This window comes from Heptranchias perlo, chromosome 10, assembly GCF_035084215.1.
Source record: "Heptranchias perlo isolate sHepPer1 chromosome 10, sHepPer1.hap1, whole genome shotgun sequence".
Lineage (NCBI taxonomy): Eukaryota > Metazoa > Chordata > Chondrichthyes > Hexanchiformes > Hexanchidae > Heptranchias > Heptranchias perlo.
The window spans coordinates 623,193-638,427 of record NC_090334.1 but is presented as its reverse complement, the minus strand read 5'-3'; the positions used below and the strand labels follow the sequence as shown (position 1 = coordinate 638,427).

At 48.7% G+C, this 15,235-nt stretch overlaps 1 protein-coding gene across 1 annotated transcript in view; it reads left to right on the top strand.

The window, feature by feature from the left end:
* Positions 1-324: 324 nt before the first annotated feature.
* Positions 325-15,235, top strand: part of crip2 (cysteine-rich protein 2) — a 78,753-nt gene continuing 63,842 nt past the window's right edge. The window contains exon 1 of the mRNA XM_067991088.1: positions 325-447. Coding sequence (XP_067847189.1) covers positions 405-447 — 43 coding nt within the window. The 5' untranslated portion in view covers positions 325-404. The remainder of the gene's footprint in view (positions 448-15,235) is intronic.

The window sequence follows — 15,235 nt, the reverse complement described above, 5'->3', positions numbered from 1 at the left end:
CCCCCTTCACCATCCCACCTTGGCATTTAGACTCACCAGAACAGAAATGGAATCACAGTGAGCATTCGGTGGCATCGCCTGTGCTGCCATGGTTACATTATAAGGATGAGGAGAGTGGCTCAGAGGACATCTTTGCTCGGGTGAAATTTGCTGCTTTAATCCAGCTCCTCCCAAAAATGGACCATTTTTTTTTCAAACTTGAACCTAATTAGGAGTGGGGTGGGTGGGGCACTTGAAGCGATTGACAGGGCATGGCAGCCAACCAGAGTGAGGATGGAGTGCACGGCCGCTGTGCTAGCCGGTGGGTGGGAGTGGTCTCTGGTATCTGGTCTCTGGTATCTCCCTGGGAGTGGAGAGAGGAGAGAGGGGCGAGGGGCAAGCGGGCGATATCACAACCACCCAGCATGGCATCCAAGTGTCCGAAATGCGACCAAACCGTCTATTTCGGTAAGAAAGATCCATTTATTCCCCATTTAAGTTGCAGGAAGTCTATGGTGGAGAATTAGAGATAGTGTCTGGTGATAGTGGTCTTGGATGCTCACATTTCCTTCCTATAGTGCAGTTTTAGTGAGACCGACATTTATTAAACCCGGAGCGGTCATTTCAGAAAACGTCCTTAAAATGATAACAGCATCATTCAGATAGAAACGCCCGGTCGCCTTGTTCAATATTATTGTTCGAAATGCAGGACTGGGAGCTCCATTCTCAGGGAGATCACAGATCGAAAGGCAAGGAGCCAGCGATAGGTCGCAATACGTGCCTGACTGCTCTCGAATTTTAGTTGAAAAGAGATGCTTAAAAAATCTAAATATGCCAGTGTTGCCGTTGCTGTGTATTCTGGCTGTTGGTCAGTGGAGGGTGGCGATATTACAGGGTCTGGGTGATGATTTACTCAGAATCTCCCTGGCAGGTGGGGTTTCTAACCGATTTGTCGAGTGTTGTCTGGGGGGAGCTCAAACAGACATATTGCCATTTCAACTACATGAAAAAACGGCACTCATTAAATTGCTGGGTGTCTGGACAGGGGAGGGTCTGATATTAACAATACAATCTTCCCTTGGGAATCACCCTCAAAACACAGGGAGGGTCTGATATTAACAATACAATCTTCCCTTGGGAATCACCCTCAAAACACAGGGAGGGTCTGATATTAACAATACAATCTTCCCTTGGGAATCACCCTCAAAACACAGGGGGGGTCTGATATTAACAATACAATCTTCCCTTGGGAATCACCCTCAAAACATGGGGAGGGTCTGATATTAACAATACAATCTTCCCTTGGGAATCACCCTCAAAACACAGGGGAGGGTCTGATATTAACAATACAATCTTCCCTTGGGAATCACCCTCAAAACACAGGGGGGGGCCTGATATTAACAATACAATCTTCCCTTGGGAATCACCCTCAAAACACAGGGGGGGCTGATATTAACAATACAATCTTCCCTTGGGAATCAGCCTCAAAACACAGGGAGGGGCTGATAAGAAATCAGAAGCCAACAGGGGCTGAGAGTGGGGGGAATGTGTTCACTCGGTGGTTTATATTCACTGAGGGGGACATCAGCAGTCAGTGTTGAGAAAATGGTACCAATCCCAGAAAAAAACCAGTCTCTGCTACTCCCAGTGAAAGAAATCTGCATTCCCCCAGCCCTTTCCTGTTCCTATTGTAAAATTTAGACTTGATGGTAATCAAATTCTCTCAATAAAATAATGGGAGAATACCCCTGTTTTTTTCTGTAATTTATGACCCACTAATGAAATAGTGGTTTCAAATATGTGATTTCTGATTGTTAAGCAAGGATTTTTCATGATTATAATAATTTTGTGGAACCTTGCAGCACAGGAGGAGGCCATTTGGCCCATCCAATTAGAGCTATCCAATTAGTCCCACTCCCCCGCTCTTTCCCCATAGCCCTGTAAATGTTTTACTTTTCAAATTATAACCAATTCCCTTTTGAAAGTTATTATTGAATCTGCTTCCATCGCCCTTTCAGGCAGTGCATTCCGGATCAGAACAATTCCCTGCATTTAAAAAAAAAATTCTCCTCATCTCCCCTTAGTTAAAAGAAGAATTTCATCCATTAGTGTAGCTGAGATTCCATGTGGCACTCTTTCCCCCCCCCCCCCCCATATATAGAAATACATTTCTGAGCAGGAAATTACTGGTTTTAATCTGTCTCAGCTATTTATTAGGGTTTCCAACATAATCATCACTTTACACAAAATCAAAGGATTACAGTCCAGGTTCTGATTGAAGTCTACCATTCTTGCTTTCTGCTAAGTTCTGGGATGGTTTTGTACAGTGATTCCTGCACCCACCAGGATCTCTTGGTTTTTAAGAGTATATTGGGGGGGGGGGAAGGGTTGATATTGGACACGAACATTTGGTTTCAAACTACAGCCCAGCACCGTGAGACAGCTGAATTAATATGATTTTGGCTTATTGGCAAAAGAACCAGAGGGGAGGAAGAGAATTTTTTTACGCAGCGAGTTATTCTGATCTGGAATGCATTGACTGAAAGGGCGGTGGAAGCAGATTCAATAAATAGTAACTTTCAAAAAGGAATTCGATAAACACTTGAGGGGGAAAAATTTTTTCAGAGCTACAGGGAAAGAGCAGAGAGAGGGACTAATTGGATAACTCTTTCAAAGAGCCGGCAGGCATAGGCATGATGGGCCGAATGGCCTCCTTCTGTGCTGTATCATTCTACGATAGCTGACAATTTGAAATGTCAACACACTCTGACTGACCTGTTCCTTCCTCCACACTCCCCAAGGACATTGTCCCTCTCCTCCCGACCATACTGTCCCTGGGGCTCGATCGTAGACTCCAGCCTTGCTGACAGTGCCACCCGTGCTGATCAGTCATCAAATGGATTGAGCAGTGGAGGAATGAATGAGGTTCCAAATCACTTTGATCAATTCCCCGCAGGGTGATGCTGAACTAAATTTGGATGCAATTTTGTACATTATGCACAACTTTCTATCTGCGCCGATGTGTCGCTACCCAGGGAGTCTGTTCTGAGACTGCTTCAGCAATCTTATTTCATCTGTGTGTTAATGGCAACTGTCATTCACTGAAGGTACTTTTTGGGGTGGGTGTGTGTGTGTGTGACACTGTGACTGTGACGTTTTCTTCGTTACACTTGGTCGATCTTATTGTTACCAAACAGGATAGCCTCTGACTCACCATGAGCAGCTCCACAGGAGATCGGATAGCTTTATCTTTATATTTATATTTAAAAATCCCTAGTTCACTGTCAAGACGGGTTTGGTTTGGGTACTACTGATGCCTGCTTTTCATAGTTTTTGTATTTTGCAAACTAACCAGTGTCAAACGAGCAGGGATTAGCACATTGCTCAATGAGCATGCATTTACTGATATTATCCCTGCCGGGAAGGGGGGATTAAGCAAGGGAGCACATTTTGCAGGATGACCGTGTCCAGTTTTCTGAGCACTCTCGATTTTTACAAAGTGTGGTTTGCTCCAAGTAATGATGCTCTTCGGGAGTGTGGAGGGAGTTCTGAATCCAGCAAGCAGCAGAAGCTGTTAAAGGGCTGCAGCAACCCATTAAGTGAGAAATAGTGGTGACAGAAAAATGGAGTCTCGGAGTGTGGAGGAAGCAACGTGTCAAACTAGAGAGACTAGGCATTTGAAATTGGAAACTATACTCCGGGTCTGCTACCAGCCTGCGCTGCATTATTTAATTGTTCAAATGACACAATAAATTTTCTGCCTCAGTATTTTCTTATTTTGGGATCCAGTATCTGAGTAATGTGAGATATGACGTGGTAAGTGTAACAGGCTCGGGAGGAACAGATGATTTTGGACTGTGGATCCCCAATCTCTCCCCACTGGGGTTTCCCTCGCCTCATGTCTGGGTCTGTTGTAGACTCATTGATAGAGATTGATTGCTCTGATTAGTCAACAACTCCACTATCGTATCATGTGACTACCAGGATGGTAGAGGTGAACTGGACGGACTGTGGTCTTTTTCATCCAGCAATTCCTATCTTCCCGGGAGGCTGACTCCGGGAGGGTGTGACGACGCACGGTGGGGGGGGGGGGTCCCCCGGGAGGGTGTGACGACGTACGGTGGGGGGGGGGGGGTCCCCCGGGAGGGTGTGACGACGCACGGTGGGGGGGGGGGGTCCCCCGGGAGGGTGTGACGACGTACGGTGGGGGGGGGGGTCCCCCGGGAGGGTGTGACGACGTACGGTGGGGGGGGGTCCCCCGGGAGGGTGTGACGACGCACGGTGGGGGGGGGGGGTGTCCCGGGAGGGTGTGACGACGCACGGTGGGGGGGGGGTGTCCCCCGGGAGGGTGTGACAACGCACGGGGGGGGGGGGGGGGTCCCCCGGGAGGGTGTGACGACGCACGGTGGGGGGGGGGGTCCCCCGGGAGGGTGTGACGACGCACGGTGGGGGGGGGGGTCCCCCGGGAGGGTGTGACGACGCACGGTGGGGGGGGGGTCCCCCGGGAGGGTGTGACGACGCACGGTGGGGGGGGGGGGTCCCCCGGGAGGGTGTGACGACGCACGGTGGGGGGGGGGTCCCCCGGGAGGGTGTGACGACGCACGGGTGGGGGGGGGGTCCCGAGGGAGGGTGTGACGACGCACGGTGGGGGGGGTCCCCCGGGAGGGTGTGACGACGCACGGTGGGGGGGGGGGTCCCGAGGGAGGGTGTGACGACGCACGGTGGGGGGGGTCCCCCGGGAGGGTGTGACGACGTACGGTGGGGGGGGGGTCCCCCGGGAGGGTGTGACGACGTACGGTGGGGGGGGGGTCCCCCGGGAGGGTGTGACGACGCACGGTGGGGGGGGGGGTCCCCCGGGAGGGTGTGACGACGTACGGTGGGGGGGGGGTCCCCCGGGAGGGTGTGACGACGTACGGTGGGGGGGGGGGGGGTCCCGAGGGAGGGTGTGACGACGCACGGTGGGGGGGGGGTCCCCCGGGAGGGTGTGACGACGTACGGTGGGGGGGGTCCCCCGGGAGGGTGTGATGACGCACGGGGGGGGGGGGGGTCCCCCAAACAGGGTAGTTTGATCCGATGGTGTAAGCGGAGATTTTCACCTTCCTGAATATTGCTTACACTTGTCACTTCAGTCAGTGGGAAGGTGCTGCCTCACTGGAATTGCAATCATTTTGACCAGCGCAATGAAATGCTGCAACCAAAGTCTTTGAGTTCCGGGGTTGCATTGGTTGCAAAGCTGAAACTTAAAACATGCCACTGGGAAAGAAAAAAAAAATGTTCTTTTACCTTTTTTAAAAATCCGTAGAAATCATTCTCAAAATGTTCTACAAGTTGGGACGTTATCTCAGTGGGAGTAACTTTTAAAAGCAGCAGCAGTTGGTTGAAACCTCACTGTTGCAGATTCAGCACTGTCCATAAATGTATCCAGCCTATCAAATCAAATCAGGCATTTGTCTCGGCTGTAAACCACATGAACCAATAATGGGCAATGCAGGACTTTGGGAGGCTGCAGTAGAGAAGAGCCATCTTGATGAAGGATGTGCTGGATGTCATTTAAACTGCTCTCCTCAATTACTGCTAACTATATCAATGTAAATCAGTTTTCTGCTCAAGGGTGAGTCGATTCTTTTAAAAAATTTCTTATTGATCTTCTCTCTTCTCAGTGAGTCTCACTCTCGCCTCTGAGTCAGGAGGTCGTGGGTTCAAGCCCCACTCCAGGGTCTTGAGCACATAATCCGGGCTGACACTCCCAGTGCAGTACTGAGGGAGTGCTGCACTGTCGGAGGTCCCGTCTTTCAGATGAGACGTTAAACCGAGGCCCCGTCTGCCCCCTCAGTTGGATGTAAAAAGATCCAACGGCCACTATTTCAAAGAAGAGCAGGGGAGTTCTCCCCGGTGTCCTGGTCAATATTTATCTCTCAACCAACATCACTAAAACAGATTAACTGTTCATTATCTCATTGCTGTTTGTGGGATCTTGCTGTGTGTGTATTGGCTGCCACGTTTCCTACATTACAACAATGACTACACTTCAAAAAATACTTCATTGGCTGTAAAACACTTTGGGAGTCCTGAGGTTGTGAAAGGCGCTATATAAATGCAATCTCTCTCTCTCTCTCTCTCTCTCTCTCTCTCAAGTGTGATCCAGGTCCATGGGCACTTGGCTTCTCCGACATCACTTCCAAGTGGCCTTTATTCATGTGTGAACCTTGACTGAGTTTCAATAGGCTATTCGACCGTGAGGCTTGCTGTGAGCCAAGCCCAATCCTGGTCCTCCAGAAACTTCCAGAAGGACCCATTGGCTAGTGATCAGAAGCAGGGACCCTGACTATTTCTGGTTAAATGGTTCCCTCTCCCTTACCTGGGAGCTTTGAGGCGAATTGCAGCACTCTTAACATCTCTCCATCAGAGATCAGCTAACTCAGCAAAGACTGGAGAACTGAACCCGGGACCATTACAGGAACAGGAGGAGGCCATTCAGCCCCTCAAGCCTGTCCTGCCATTCAGTTAGATCATGGCTGGTCCATTTACCCGCCTTGGTTCCGTAACCCTTGATACCCTTACTTAACAAAACCCATCACTCTCCGTCTTGAAAGCCCCAGCATCCACAGCCTTTTGGGGGAGAGAGTTCCAGATTTCCACCACCCTTTGGGTGAAAAAATGCTTCCTGATTTCACTCCTGAACGGCCTAGCTCTAATTTTAAGATTGCAGTGAACGAATGAAAAGCTATAGATCTCATTCCAGCGCTCCTCCTTATTTTAATCAGGAAGTGCAGATGTTGAACAGTTGGGAATATGCTGGGAAAGACAACAGTCTTACACGCTACTGATTTCCAACGGGCCTACAGCTCAACAGTAAACCAAACTTCTGGCCCAGGTACCAAGCCCAGTTCCCCCCTTTCAGCTCATTAAGGGATGGGAGCTATGGGTCTTAATGGCTACAGATATCACAGAAAGAGAGAGAGAGATTGCATTTATATAGCGCCTTTCACAATCTCAGGATGCCCCAAAAGCACTTTACAGCCAATAAAGTACTTTTGAAGTGTAGTCACTGTTGTAATGTAGCAAACAGATTATGAATGATTGAGTGGATTGTGAATACCACTGGATTGTTAGTTAATCTGTCATCTGGTATATTTATAATAACTAGATACATCATTCCTATCTCGGGGGAATGCTAAGCAGAGTGTAATGACAGTTGGGATGGAGCTGATGGGCTGTACTGAGTTGTCATAACAACAGAATAGCAAATTAATAACAACTCAATTTGTAGAAGGCAACAATGAGGGAATTATTTTAGGGCTGGGAGTCAAAACTGCAGAGCTGTTGGGAGCGTTGCCTTTATGGTATTGCGATTAATATTTAACGGACTGCAAGAGTTTTCATAATACAACAGCTGAGCTATAAGCAAATTGACTCCTGTCCAAATATTTTAAAATGAAAACCCTATATTTAAACAGAATCACTGGTTCAAAGCAGAATGGCGTAACAGTGGAAGGTGAGTGGGAATGTTTGGGATTGGCAGATTATTATTCACTGTGACGAATGGGTTATTTTAGAAATAAAGCTGCCAATGTTTTCCACACAAAAGTATTAAAAAAATTTTGATGAAACCGTGTCAGTTAAATGGAATGTAATCCGAGTGCTGGGAGTGTGGACTCAGGGGACATGCTAGACAGTGAGGCAGGGAGGAGTACAAGGGGGTTTGATCACACCACCTGTCATGTGGTCTCCTTGTGACGCGAGCTGGCCTGCTTTTCATTTTTCCAGTGAGAATCTCTGCTTCCATCTCAATTTCCAATGGGGAAGGAATAAACAAGAGAGCATTGTGCAGGATCAGACATGACCTTTTGATGTCCTGTTGCCAGGGTGTTAGAAATGTCACTCAAACAGAGCAACTTTGCTGTCTAGCCTTCCCGTGCTAATGGTTTACAGGTTGTGCAGCTTCTGAACGTGGATATTTTTAATTCTCCTGGGATATTTTAAATTTTCTAGATGGCATTTTAATATAACACACAGTGCTGGAAATACACAACAGGTCAGTCAGCGTCTGAAAGAGAAGGTTAGGTTCACGTTCTGGCTGTTGCCCTCTTGACAGACTCAATGGGGACGATATTAACCCCCCTAGGATGGGTGAGAAGAGGTCGAGGTGCGAGTGATGGGTAAACCTTAAAAATCCCACCCCGCCCCCGTGGCCATTTTTACGGTGGGTTGCGAGGTGAGCGAGTGTCCTGTCCTGGAGAGGAGGGACTCTTCATTATCATATTTAAATCAGGCTCCCCCTGTGAAATTGGGAACATGATTTAAATTTAACTGCTGCCGGCCGGGTTTCCCAGGGCTCGGGATAACTGGCAGCGAGAGGGAGACGAGAGCGGCCGGCTCCAGGAGTAAGTGTTTTTTACAGCAGGCCTTGTGGGCCAGGAGGAGCAGGAGTGCTTCCCCCCACCCCGGACCCTCAAGGAAGCCTTCGGACTCCCTTCAGCCGATCGCAGCCTCTCCTCACTGCCCCGCGATTGGCTGACCCCAACCCCCGATCTCTCCCCATTTCCGGGGACCATTCCCAATGGGAAACGGACTAAAGAAATGATGATGAGGCCCTGCCTTTAATATCAGTTTCCCTGGGATTTCTGAGTTTCCCCCCCCGGGGTAAATATTGGGGCCTATGGAGTCAAACACAACTTGCATTTATACAGCACCTTTAACACAGTAAAACGTCCCGAGGCTCTTCACAGGAGTGTAAACAGATACAAATCTGACACCGAGCCACAGAAGGAGATATTAGGACAGGTGACCAAAAGCTTGGTCACAGAGGTAGGTTTTAAGGAGCATCTTAAAGGAGGAGAGAGGTTTAAGGAGGGAATTCCAGAACTTGGGGCCCAGGCAGCTGAAGTCATGGCCGTTAATGGTGGAGAGAGGGACGTGGCCAGAATTGAAGGAAACTGAAATGTTGGATGAACTTTCTCTTTCTGAATCTGACTGAATTCTTCCGTTTGCTGCTCTACGTTCTTCCTCTGCCACTTTCTTTTTCTGTTTATTCTCAAGAACTTCTCGTAAAGTTGCGATCTCTATCAGGTATCAGCACATTGCATAACGGGGTAAAACTGCGCACTTGACTTTTCCACGATTCTTGCCAAAATGGTTTGCCAAAGAAGATGGGAACTGGGAGGAGGAGAGGGAGTCAGGCGGGCTGTGTACAGAGCCAGATAAAGGATACTGAATGGAAATAAATGGATTTATAAGCCTGTAATCCGATGAAATGGTTCAAATGAAGTCATAAACCATGAGAGCTTTGCTGTAATTGTTTCCTGGTCGCCTGCACTGTGGGATTGGATTACCATCTCAAATCCTCTGCAGACAGCGAGAGTTTTTAAAAACATTTTGAATTCCCTCACTTCCAGGTTGATTGAAGTTACTTCTGATATTTTCAACAAATAATTTCACGCGACGTAGAACTCCAGACTGACTGACCGTGCCGGGGCTCCGCGGGCCGGCCGGCGGTCTGGCTGACCGTGCCGGGGCTCCGCGGGCCGGCCGGCTGGTGGTGACTTAAGTTCTCGTGGGGCATCAGGTCATGGTGTTGCATCTCAGGGTGTCTCGGGCAGGGGTGGGGGGGATCGAGCCCTGACCGGGTCTCTCCGGAGATATGGAATGGAGGTGCTGGTTCCCATTGGATACTGAAGCTGTAATGTAGGATGATGGGCTGGGCTGGAAGGTGTGTGCAGTGACCTAACACTGGGCAAGGTGGGGGGGGTGGGGAATGAAGACAAAGGTGAGGATTTTGAGATTGCTGCGCTGAAAGGACAGAGAACCAATGGAGATTGTCAAGGATTGTGGTGATGGGTGAGCAGGGTTCCTGTGGGATAGACGCTAGGAGGTGGAGTCTGGCTGTGGAGAAGCTGGGGTTATTCTCCTCCTTTAGAGCAGAGAAGATTCAGAGATTTGATAGAGGTGTTCAAAATCATGATTGATTGTGATCGTGAATAAGGAGAAACTTTTCCAGCGGCAGAAGGCTCGATGACCAGAGGACACAGAATTAAGATAATTGGCAAAAGAACCAGTGGGGAGATGAGGGGAATTTTTTTAAGCAGCGAGTTGTTATGATCTGGAATGCACTGCCTGAAAGGGCGGTGGAAGCAGATTCAATAATAACTTTCAAAAGGGAATTGGATAAATACTTAAAAAGGAAAAAATTTGCATGGGGAAAGAGCAGGGGAGTGGGACTAATTGGATAGCTCTTTCAAAGAGCCGACACAGGCATGATGGGCCGATTGGCCTCTTTCTGTGCTGTAAGATTCTATGTGATGGAGATCAGAATGCCAGGAGCGAGGGTACAGCGAGTCTGAAAGTGGTGAATGTTTCTGTGGCAGTGGGGCTGAGATCAGGGTAGCAGGGGAGACGAGTGACGTTTACGACTAGCAAGTAAGTGGCCTTATGATGAACTGGATGTGGGACCTGGAGCTCAGCTCAGGGTGGAACAACCCAGATGTCAGGCATCATCAGGTTGACCTGGTCTGAGCACGGAGGGGAGGGATTTGGACGAGGGCGTGCAGTTACTGGCTGTGATCGGACAGCTTACCTTCGACCTTGCTGTGGGGGAAAAAAACAAACTCATCCACAAATTGCTAATCGATAGTTGTACGGGGCAGATGAAACTTCAGGGCCTCTTGATTAACCGCCAGTATTGATCATTTATCCCCAATCGTGGAAACACTGGCCAATAACATTTTTCAGCAGATTTGGTTTGCGGTTTCTCTGCATTGTGCTGTTCCTATATTGATGACAGCTACACATCTCCAGAGAGCTGCCCAAGTATTTACCTGAATTATACCCACTCTTGCCAATAGATGGTTTTGAACACTGCCTCAGTGGATCATGTTATCATCTCTTGCTGCACATTGTGCTAGAAAGTATCAGGCTGTATCTAGTTTGGGATTAAACGTTGCTGTGCTTTCATATTTTTGCTGCATTTTTCCATGTGAAGATTTTCACAATAGTCAAAGCAAGGTTTCTACAATGCAAAAGCAAACCATGAAGGCAGGACTCTGCACACCTCAGCAACAGCTCCCAAACAGAAGGCCGTTCAGCCCCTCGAGCCTGTTCCCCCATTCAGTGAGATCACGACTGATCTGTATCCTAACTCCATTTGTGGCTCCATATCCCTTAATACCTTTGGCTAGCAGAAATCTATCGATCTTAGATTTAAAATGATTAATTAAGCTAATATCTACTGCTTTTTGCGGGAGAGAGTTCCACACTTCTGCCTCCCTTTACTTGAAGAGGTGTTTCCTAACTACTTTACTAAATGGCCTGGCTCTGATTTTTAAAGTTAATTCCCCTTGTTCTAGATTCCCCCATCAGTGGAAAAAGTTTCTCTCTACCTACCCTATCAATTCCTTTCAAAATCCTAAAATTGCCCCTTAACAAGCTTAGTTTATGGGATCGTCCAAGATTGAAAATATTACAGAATGATTGCTGCCTTCTATCAGAGTCCTTATCTTGTGTTGGTAATCAGGATTTGTGGATCCTCTGGGCAACAGCACATGAAGAATGGATCGACAGGATTGAGTGGGCAGGGCCGCACTCTCAAAGTCTGACTGTTCAGGGCACAAAGAACCCTTGTGGACCTGTACTGAGTTTTGAAGTGTGTGCTCTTTTCATATAATTGATTTGTAATGTACAGTAAAATCTGAGCATGAGAATTCCTACATCTTCATTCAACTCCAGCATCTGGGGATCGGGGAGTAAAATGAACTAAATTAAAAGCACGAGAGCCAAATTCCTGGTTGTAAGTCAAGACAGATCACTGATTAAAGAATACTTTGTAGAAAAGAGGAGATGTGATTACAAAAAGATTGGAACAAGATGGGACAAGGAACTTGCTCCACCAAGGAAAGCAGAAAAAGCAGAGTAAATATCGAATAAAACATCAGGCTTGCAAGACAATTGCCACCCCGGAACAGAGCTGTGTCGAAGATCTTTGATTGATGTCAACTACTGTTTAGCAGATTCATGCTCATTGGCTTGGTGTGTGCTGCTGTTAGTTGGTAACGATAAGATGAGAAATGTGGCAGATTATCCAACAGCACAGTGAGTGGTCAGAGATATCGAGACCTTGGGGTGTGTTCACCCTGCGGCCCTGAAATTCCACAGGACCCTCCCACCAGCAGAATTTCAGGGGCCTGCGAGAGGTGTTGGGGCAAAATGTTACTCCCCAGCCCTGACTCCAGATTCACGCTGCATTTACACTAATGACTGCCATAAACCAGCTTTACACCAACACTACAAGGCATTCATTGGCCTGTTGGGGTGAATTTCTGTCACCATCGCCCACCCATTATAGAACCTGCCTGACTTTTAGCCCATGGGGTGCACACCAGGAGGATTCTATAACTGACAATTATTCCAGTTCGATAGATTGGGGAGGACCAGGCCGTGTACATTTAAACTATGGAAGAGTAGGAATAGACTGGGCCTTGGGCAGGTCCTCTTTCCCAGAGAGCAGGGAGCCTCTGGAATGAGTGGGGTAGGTGCTGACACTCTGTATGGGAGCTGGACTGGTTCCTGACTGGGGTGAACAAGGACTACAGGACATGGCATTGGGACTCATGGGGAGAGGGAGACTTGGGGTCGGAGATTGGGGTTCGGGTGGGAGGGAGACGGGACTGGGGCTGTGGTGGAAGGAAAAGAGGGAGACTGAGGGTCAATGGATTGGGGTTCAGGTGTGGGGGGGGAGTGGGGATTGGGCGATTGGGGTTCAGGTGGGGGGGGAGCGGGGATTGGGGTTCTGGTGTGGGGAGAGGGGGAGACTAAGGGTCAAGGGATTGGGGCTCAAGCGGAGGGGAGAGAGGGAGATTGGGGCTCATGCGGAGGGGAGAGGGGGAGATTGGGGCTCATGCGGAGGGGAGAGAGGGAGATTGGGGCTCAAGCGGAGGGGAGAGAGGGAGATTGGGGCTCAAGCGGAGGGGAGAGAGGGAGATTGGGGCTCAAGCGGAGGGGAGAGAGGGAGATTGGGGCTCATGCGGAGGGGAGAGAGGGAGATTGGGGCTCATGCGGAGGGGAGAGAGGGAGATTGGGGCTCATGCGGAGGGGAGAGAGGGAGATTGGGGCTCATGCGGAGGGAAGAGGGAATGGGGGGACCAGCATTTTCTGCCGAGCCGGGAGTGGCAGCAGGAAGGTTGTGAGTGGGAGCAGCACGGAGGGAGGAGCAGCCAGTAAAGGGGTGAGTGAAATCTGGGGACCTCACTGTGGGGAAATAGCGAAAGATTATTTCCACTGGTGGGCGAATGGGGAATGAGGGGACAGAGACCAAGGATTCTCACTGCAAGAACCAAGGGGAAGGGAGGAGGAAGGTTCTTGAACTGAGGGCTATTAGACTGTGGGATGCTTCACCACTAGTGGCCATTGAAGCAGAGACTAAAATATAATTTAAAAGGGAATGGGATGAATATTTGAAAAGGAGGAATATAAAAGGGTCAGGGTGGGGGGAATGGGGTTACAGGAGGGAGTACCAGGGCTGGGGGCTGTTAATTTCCATCACTCTATTTAAAAACTCTCCTTTTATTGAGTCCGAGCCCAGGGGGTGGTTTATAAATGTTGGTGCTGAGCTGAGTTTAGGACATTGTGTCCTGTGAAAAGTGCCCCAAACACCGAGCCCACTGCCCTCTGTGTGATCTCTCGGTTTGGTTCAGGTCGGTCTGTATTGGTGGTTTTGATGATTGAAGTCCAAGTATGGATCAGCTCTGACTGAGGCTCCCAGTTCAGTGTTCTCACTGTCACACGGAACCTGAGCCCAAGGAGATGGGGAGAGAGAACGGGCCTATTCGAAGTGGCACTGAGTGGGAGCCTGACCGCACCTGGTGCAGTGCAGGCCATTCCAGCTTAGTTACAACGACCAGAGTTGGCAACCCTAGAAAGGTTGGGTTTTTACGACAACCTGACGGCTTCATGGTCACTGAAGGTCACTTTTATTTCCAGAGATTTTCTGTTAAACTGAATTCAAATTCTCAAGCTGTCACCATATGATTTGAACTCACATTCTCTGGATTATTGGTCCTGTCACGTCATCACTGCACCACATGAATAAGGGGATTGTTATTGGTTCTGATGTTTGGTGTCACAGATGGAAAAAATACCACAAGTAAAATCTGTTATATTTGTACCATTTTTATTTTAAAAATAAGTGGACAAATGAGCAAAACTTTTACCAACACAAGGCAGAAAAGGCTGTTGGAGTTTGATGGTGTGTGTTTGATCTGGTAAGTCAGCATTCTCTCACACCAGATGCCTGGTACGTTAAAGTGAGCTTTTTGCTTGTAAAAGGACTCTACATCTAACAGTGTTGCTGATATTTCCAAGTGTTGCCCGAGGTCTGATTCACTTGAACCCCTGGATTTGTTCCGGTTCTCCAGTGCCTCCCTCGCACTGTAACTCCTGGGTAACGCTCCACAGGTCTGTACGGGCGCCAGTGAGGATCGAGTTGCCACCAGTTGTGCCCATGAGCTGCGGGTGTTTGGAAGAAATTCTTGAGCGTGAGAATGCAGCTTATGTGGGGACAACTGCTGTTAAGAGCAGACTGTGTGTGTGTCCGGGAGGAGACTGACAGTCCAAGAAGGTGGGTGGGACGTGCAGCTGTGGGCTGGGATATGGCTGACTCCTACTGTGGTGAGAGAGTGGGATCAAAAGTACATAGAATTACATAGAACGTACTGCACAGAAACAGGCCACTCGGCCCAACTGGTCCATGCCGGTGTTTATGCTCCACACGAGCCTCCTCCCTCCCCTCTTCATCTCACCCTATCACCATATCACCATATCCTTCTGTTCCTTTCTCCCTCATGTGTTTATCCAGCTTCCCCTTAAATGTACCTATGCTATTCACCTCAACTACTCCTTGTGGGAGCGAGTTCCACATTCTCACCATTCTCTGGGTAAAGAAGTTTCTCCTGAATTCCCTATTGGATTTATTAGTGACTATCTTATATTTATGGCCCCTGGTTCTGGTCTCCCCCCACAAGTGGAAACATTGTCTCTACATCTACCCGATCAAACCCTTGCATTATCGTACAGAACCCTATCGGGACGGTTACGGACACAAACACTTTCCCTTTCAGAGCTATGTTTGCATGCATCGTTAACGATTAAAGAGACAGGCTCGTGTACCTTGCTAATTTGGAATTCATTCCCTGTTGACTAGCTCTTCTATCGTTGAGAGATATTGACAAATCCTGGAAGACCAAATAATCTCGGGAATTTGCAGCCT